This window comes from Pleuronectes platessa, chromosome 20 (genome assembly GCF_947347685.1).
Source record: "Pleuronectes platessa chromosome 20, fPlePla1.1, whole genome shotgun sequence".
NCBI classification, from domain to species: Eukaryota; Metazoa; Chordata; class Actinopteri; order Pleuronectiformes; family Pleuronectidae; genus Pleuronectes; species Pleuronectes platessa.
In genome coordinates, this window is record NC_070645.1 from 17,901,244 (window position 1) to 17,909,025 (window position 7,782).

Consider the following 7,782-nt stretch of genomic DNA (forward strand, 5'->3'; position numbering starts at 1 on the left):
CGTTTATGTGAAAGAATCAGGACGAACTCAAACGCTTTATGAAAACTTTATTTTCCACTCGTTAGATGATCACATGCAGACACCGCTCTGTCCACAGGCAGAGAGGGTGAGAAAGCCTTCGCACATTTCAGTAGAAAGTTAAACTATTACTTATTTTTATTAAAACATAAAGGCTCTGCAGAGACTGATGCTGCTGCAGATGCAAACCTTTGTAAATATGATATAATATTCTATGTTAATAATACAGAGGAATGCAATTAAAATATTGCATTTGAATCATTTATCTGTACAGATATTGTATACAATTTGTACAGATCTTAATGCTTTGCTATCATTTGATGATTAACATCAACTAAAAAAATCTTTCAACAATATTCATACAAACAAATCACACATTTAAATTAAACAATCGACAACATGGCGGCATAAACAACACGGACAGTGACGAGTGTTAATAATCACATATCTGGCTCCTGGCTCACTAGGTAGTTTGATTAAAGTTAAATTGGTCCAGATATACAAACAGTTATGTGACAATATGAGAATATATGAAATCATAATGCCACCTTTGAATGTACCTGTGATGTTGAGGCACTTTCTCTATTTGGGAACAGATTGATGTGCTGAAGGACGAGCAATTAAAACACTCTAACGACTTTAAACCTAAACCGACGCCGCTGGAATCTGCCCAGCGACGCCTTCTCTTCTCACATTTGTCTAAAAAGCAATAAATAACTTATTCTCACAATTAAAAATAATCTCACACGTCAATATATTTTTTACATTCAATACTCCCTTCTAGGCTACAGATATATCATAGCAGCATTGCCTGGGCAACTAATAAAAGTGAACAGTTAAATTTTATTTCACCACATTAAGCGCTACGCTCACAACAGCAAAAGTATCAGGCCTTTCTTTGTGCAGCAGAGCCTTGGGTTAGGGGGGAAAACGGAGGAGCCGCTGCAGTTGGTGTCTGGACCTCGCGGACAATATCCCGACTGTGTCACTAGCAACACAAACCGTTTCTTTCTTGCCGAGAAGGAGATTCCAGTACGAGTGGTATCGTGTTTTATGATCAAAGGCTCAGTGGCCACACATTCAGGTTTCTTTTTATTCCACATCCACAGTACGACTCACTCGGGAGACATCGTCCTCCCACTCATTACTCTAGGTGCATTCTTCTTAGTGCAAAAGCAAATTACTTGGGCTGTGGGTCGAAGCAGGGGGGGGGCGGCTACAATGGAGGAAGGTTCAGTTGATTCGTCTGTTAAAAAGGAAGAAAAACAAGAGGTTAGATTGGTGATGTTAGGTTTCATGGTCGTGTTTGATGTATTGTTCTGTAGAATGTGACCTTCTACTCCTCTGCAGGAGGAGGCGGATAAGCCACTGCACCACAAACGGCCAAATCACAGCGAAGGCCACACTGGTCGGAGAGATGTCAAAAGGCCACCAGGATGGCTTCTGGGTAAAAAAAGAGAATGAAACCGGAACGCAGAAGTTTTAATTTACCAACAGGGGGAAGGCACACGCAGCAAAGAGCTGGCCGCCGCTGCAGGGGATTCAACCCTCAGTAAACGATTAGATATTCAGTCTGTTTACCTGACTCCTCTTAGTCACTGGGGATGATGGGTAAGTTGGAGACAGAGCCATTGGTCTTGCCTGAGGAAAGAAAAAAGGAAATTGAATTTTGTTTTGTAATGTGTCCTCCTGGGATCAGTGGGTGAGATCACACATCGTCCTGACCTGACTGGAAGACAGAGCCTCCAGCGTGTGCAGCCTCTCCAGGACGCTCTGCATGTCCTCCTGCAGTCGGGCCAGCGCCACCACGATCTGCTCATTCAGGTTCCCCATGGGTGTGGCTGCCCCCCCCCAGCGGCCCCGGTCCCCGTCTCCACCACCGTGCGTGGGCATCAGTGCTCCGGAGCTGCGGCATGCAGACCTGGAGCCTAGCAGACAAAGAGAAGATTTATAATTAATATATTTGAACGCATCATTATTAGGTTATCAAGTAAAATCCACTTTCTGGAACAGTAATTAACCTGATTTTTTTGCCTCGTTATTTTTCCTTATTGCTGTTTCTTTTCCTGGAAAATGCTAAATGCATGAAACTTTAAATTTTGAGACACAAATTGTGTTTTAGAAGCAGTTCCATCCATTGTTGCAGTCGACAGTCACCTCTTAAACTATTTAATTTTTCCTGTTAAATAGGAAACTATAAACTATATACAGTCTTGTATACTTCATATCAGCCGTACCTCGTCCTCCTCTGACCACTGAGCTGTCTGGCATGTCTGATTCCATTTTCTGCCCCTGAGACATCGTCCCACTGGTTTCTCCGTCTTCTCCTCCACACCTGATGGCCTGTGGTGGTCCCTGGACCTCCTCCTGGATTCCCTGTGCTGCCTCCAGCGGCTGCAGCGCATGGTTCTCCTCATCATCCAGGTCGTCCAGGGACTGGTTATGGTCGGGGTTCTGGAGAAGATGCACACTCAAATTATGGATTTACTTAAGAAACATGATAAATTCATGTTTGAGTTGTTTATTCTTGGGTCACTTGCCTCTTCCTGTCCAAACTGGTCCACGGAGTCGCAGTACACTTCACTGTCTGAGTCACTGGCCACGTGATGGGGACCAGACACGTCGGCTCTGGGATCTGAGACAGGAAACGGGGACAAACAGCTCAGACTCTCTCTGCAGTGCACTGTGAATTAAAACTGCAAAGTAATTAACAGGGTCACATGGGGGTGAAAGCAGCGTCCACTTAATCTGGGGCTTGGAGTTCCACTTCAGCTGGAGCATTTACTTACTCCATTAGAAAGATTTGGCGCCGGGTGGTGAAGCTGAACAGATGATCTGATCACATGATGAACACTTCTCTTGGACAGACTGAGTCCACACAGAACGGGACAGTTTAAAAATACAATGACTTTTCACACAGAGTTGTTTTCCTTACCCGCATGGTGACCGTTGAGCAGAGGCTCACCCGTTGGACCCCCTGGGGCGTGGACACCATTCAGGGAATGACTCCCATTGGTCAGATGGGCGACTCCGTTCGCCACTTTGCCATTTGACAGCGGCCCCTTGTGTCTCCTGGCTGAACTCTTCTTCTTTGGATGAGAAGCTGCAGATTTTTTGTCTGAAATCAAATCTGACAAACCCCAACCCGCAGAGTTAGAGTTCAATATTCACTCCTGGAACACTTTGACATTAAGTCGTTTTAAAAATAACTTTATTACCTTTTCTAACCTCCCTTGTTCCTTCTTCTTCTTCTTCCTCTTCTTCTTCCTCCTCCTCCTCATCGTCACTGTCATCCTCCTCCTCCTCCTCCTCTTGTGCTTCTTCCTCTGGCCTTTCCTTCACTTCCTTTGGTTTGAGCCTGGCAGGCCGAGTCTCCAGAGTGCCGTTCATCTCCATGGTTCTGACGATGCTCTTAGCGATGCTCTTCGATGGCATTGAATTCAGCATCGAACCAAAACCTGCGCAACACAAGGGAACTAATTACGAGGCTGAACAACTAAAGGACAATGCTTCAGGTCAATAATAAGTTGAAGTTAATTAAAGAAACCTTTTCAGCGGTTACATGAGGTTAAGGAAACACAGATTTAAAGTCAAGTCAAACAAGCTAATGCTGAAAACAATCCTTGTGTACTTAAGGTCCTGATTTAAACTAAAGGATCTAATGTCAAACTTTGACCTGATTTTATCACTTTCAAGTGAAATAATCCATTTAGCATAAGAAACCTTAAATGCGCTGAGTAAACGTACGTAACAGGACGGCTAATAGGCACTAACAGCGTCTGGGCTACCACATCACACGTGTGCTAAAACTAAACCACCAGACTGGGGTATTGTGGGAGTTGTGTACTTGCCTTCCAGCTGCCTAGCAAACAGTGTCAAACGGGCTGAGCAATTGACGGGAGGCAAATTATAAACAGGTTAAGCGCCACATGCTGTCACAGGAGTCGCAGACACAGTGAAGGAGAGCAGGTCGTACCTGTGCTCAGGTCGGAAACCTGCGTGATCTTCTTCTTCTCATCGATCATCTCGTAGAACGGACCGAGGACGCGGAGGAGCTCCTCCACCTCATCCGTCATGGGCATGCCCTCCAGGATCTATGGATCCATCACAGAAACAGAGATCCATTTAAATACGGAAACAGGTTACAGAAAGGTTTAACTTTAACATCATGTTAACAGTGTGAAATAAAATGGCCTTGTCTATAAGAGAAAGTTGGAAAAACACACCAGTTTCATTTCATCCACGTAGGCGACCATTGCTTCTTCTTTGGACATGTTTCCAAGAGAATCCCAAGAATCCCTGTTTCATAAAAATACAGATTATTATTATTACAGTGTTTCACTAAAAGTCCTGTTGGTGCAAAGGCTGCGTCAACTTGAATTTGTTTTGTGGCAGTTTTCACACTTGTCAACAAGGTCAGGTTATTTTCAGATAGTGTGCCAGATGTTAACTGTGGGACACAGAGCTCACAGGCGAGAGAGGAGCTCTCCCCAAACAAAGCGACTGGACACTTCGCTCATAAAAAAAACTGAAATCCGACCAACGCACTGATAGGATGAGAGAAACCACCGAGCCTTGTGGGTGAAAGGTCACATTCCGGGTCATATTTCCACATGTCCAAAGATCAACCAAAACAACCTGAGCCTGAACATATGGAGGCTGGCCAGGTCACAGCACCCAGCGGAGGGCAGCTCTGTCGTGTTTGGCACAGCAGGTCAAAGTGGGTAAAAAGCTAAATGTTGCGCAACAAGCACGAGGTGAAATCTCCTGGATTTGATACACGACTGTACAACTTGTGCTCATCCTCTTGCTCTCAAGGAGAAGTTATTGTTCAAAGTGAGAAACAACATATTGACTGATTATACATTTTCCTTTTGTTACCATTTTGCTTTGCCGACTGCGTCCCAGAAGCCGGGCCGGGGTATATTGCACGCGCCCACGGTTGCTTGTTTATAATAACTGTAGAACCTCAGCATCATGTCATTGGACGGCTGGAAGGGACCTGAAAGACAGGAATTCCAGTTATGAACAGTAACTTGTACAACATGATCAATCTGTTACATGTCTGGAAGAAAGTGTCTGCACGCCACGCTGAGAGTTAAGTGGATTAAACCTGTTAAATCTCAGCAGCTCTCAGGCAGACCAAGCTGTCGCTCTGCACCTGACTACAGTCACAAACCCTGCGTTTCACCCGTGGGATGAACTTGTTAAACTGGCCCGAGGGTGTGTGGTACAAGCTTGTTTTTAGATGTGTCTCATTCTAAGCTGCTTGTTGCTGTAACAACTGAATTATCCCCGTGTGTGGGTCAAAAAAGTTTGATCTTATCTTATAAATATTTAGCTATGAATAAGTAGAAGTGCACGCAGAGAGCACATACCTCCTCTGAAGTTAACAGAGCTTTATCTCATCATGATCTGCATGTCTATCTGGAACCTCTCCAGATCTGTGGTTCACTAATGTTTGTGCTGAGAAACACAAACAGCAACAAACCTCCTCTACAGAGGGCACTATTCAGGCCTTTTGACCCAAAGGCTTTTATCCTGTGCGCACAAGTTATTATCTTGTGGGAGCAAGTTACTATCTTGTGTGCAACAAGATAAATATGTAGGGCACGCAGGGTTAATATCTTACTTGTTAATTTCTCAACTATTGATGATTGAAACACAATCCTTCCTTCAGCTGAGCCTGTTCTCCTTCAGTATCCTCGGCAAATGATTCAAGACAATCATGTGTCTCTGTGCAAAAATAATTTAAAGTGTGAGACATGCAGGGGGAAATAAAAGTTGGAAAGCTGATATTTCTCAATGTTATGACGCAGATCAGGTGGTTGTGTATATCTGAGGGATTTAAACCCAAACATCGACTTTTATCTTGTGTGCATAATTTATTATCTTGTGTGCACAACTTATTTTTCGTGTGCACGAGATAAATAAGTTGTGCACACACTAAATGGCGTTTTAAACTTTTAATTCCAGTCACGTGTCTCTGAGCAAAAGCAACATGAATTCCATTGTGTGTCATGCAGGTGTAAATAAAAGTTGATTAGAGAGATGTCATGTTGTGGGGCTTCCTGAGCTGCGTGTTGTTCTAATCCTTATTGATGGGTTAGTAAAGAGAGATGGGGGGGGATCTGCACTCACCATCAGGGGCTAAACTCTTGATCACTTTCACGGCGGCATCGAACCTCCGCTGGATCAGAAGCTGCTGATCCTCCACCTCCATCCTGACGCTCTCCACCTCCATCGAGACGTCCGGGATAAGAGACCTGAACACGGGCAACAAGTCACAAACACACGCCGACACATGCTAGCGGCTAGCTTAGCTTCCATGCTAATTATTAATATGAATTTTCTCCACGATCAGCTGAAGTAGTGGATTAGCGTCAAGTGTGTTGACATCGCCGGTGGGAGGCGGAGGGTTCTCGGCTTTAAATCTGGGACACGAACCGAAATGCGACACAGCTCCGGCCACGTCCACATTGACGCAAAACTTCTCTGTTTACCTGCGCAGGTGTGTTTGGAGGAAAGCGTGAGAAGCGTCGCTCACCGTTGACTTCAGCGGGATCAGTTCGTCCGGAGGCGACCTGCGTTCAACCCTCTGCCAGACGCCATCAACAAAGTAGAGCCAGGCACAGGTGCAGGCTGGGGGTTGTAGTTTTCCTGTTTGGTGGGGATTCCACGACTTCCTACAACTCCCACAAGCCACCGCTCCGGCGTCAGGAGAGAAATGTAGTTTCAGGTCGAGCGAGATGAATAAACACGTAGGACAATAAAGTGGGAAATGTTGATTTGTGTTGTTGACGTTTGGAAGTTCGCTATTTTAAAGTGTTAATTGTGCGCCGTGCCAACGGAGGAGAGTAACACTACATGTCCCAGCATGCACTTCTCTGCATTCAGGTTGGCACCGTGAGAGGTCTCACTCTGCTTCTTTCTTGGGAGGCAACAAAGCTCGCTGCGAGATTTGATGAGATTAAATTGATTAATTAATTTATTGATAAATTAAATTGAAATTTCAAGGGAACTTGAGAGAAATAGAGTTTTCTCTGTTCTAAAAAAAATGAGATTGGTTCAAGACTTTGGATCCAGAAGGAACTCTTGTAATAGTATGATTTCTTCTCAATAAATTACGACTTCACTTTTGTTTTAATATAATTATAAGTTTATTCTTGTAATGCGATATTTCTCAATTACAACGTTAATCATGTTATATTATGACTTGTTTCCCTTCGTTAAATCAAAACTTTATTATGGTCATTTTCTTAAATGGCAACTTTAATCTTTTAATATTACGACTATCTTCCTCGTTAGATTAATATTCGTTATTCTTATAATATTATAACGTTTTATCTCTTTACATTGCAACTTTATTCTTCTAGTGCTACTCTCATTAAATTATGAATCTATTCTTGGAATATAACGACCTTCTTCTCGATTACACCTTTGTTCTCGTGATGTTAAAATTTTACTTTTAGATTATTACAACTTTATTACAGTCATCTCATAATTGTCTTTTCTCCAATATGACCCTTATACTGCATCACAGTCAGATATTAGCATAAATAAACATAAAACAGAAATATGTTGTTGTAATCAGGTAAACAATTATAAAAATATAAATGAATATTCAGAAAATATGTAAAATAGAAATAAGCTAAATTTTGTTAGTTAGTTTTTATTTAGTTACACAGAATAATATTCTGTTTCCAGGTTGGAACCCGGTCCCTCTGCCGCAGTGACCCCTCCCCACGAGCACACACGATCTGG

General features: G+C 43.2%; 1 protein-coding gene across 2 annotated transcripts; it reads right to left on the bottom strand.

Annotated features, from left to right (window-relative positions):
• Positions 1-30: 30 nt before the first annotated feature.
• On the bottom strand, positions 31-6,721 carry acbd5a (acyl-CoA binding domain containing 5a). 2 transcript variants are annotated; one of them, XM_053412970.1, is made up of 13 exons: positions 6,566-6,721; positions 6,160-6,284; positions 4,900-5,020; positions 4,245-4,317; positions 3,995-4,112; positions 3,237-3,476; positions 2,954-3,148; positions 2,559-2,653; positions 2,256-2,472; positions 1,744-1,946; positions 1,600-1,659; positions 1,352-1,461; positions 31-1,264 (listed from the first exon to the last, which is right to left on the bottom strand). In XM_053412970.1, the coding sequence occupies exons 2-13, from the start codon at positions 6,260-6,262 to the stop codon at positions 1,252-1,254; spliced, it is 1,548 nt and encodes a 515-aa protein (XP_053268945.1). In that variant the 5' UTR covers positions 6,263-6,284; positions 6,566-6,721; the 3' UTR covers positions 31-1,251. The 2 variants fall into 2 exon arrangements, with proteins under 2 accessions (XP_053268945.1, XP_053268946.1); XM_053412971.1 differs by having other exon boundaries at positions 6,522-6,666.
• Positions 6,722-7,782: the final 1,061 nt, after the last annotated feature.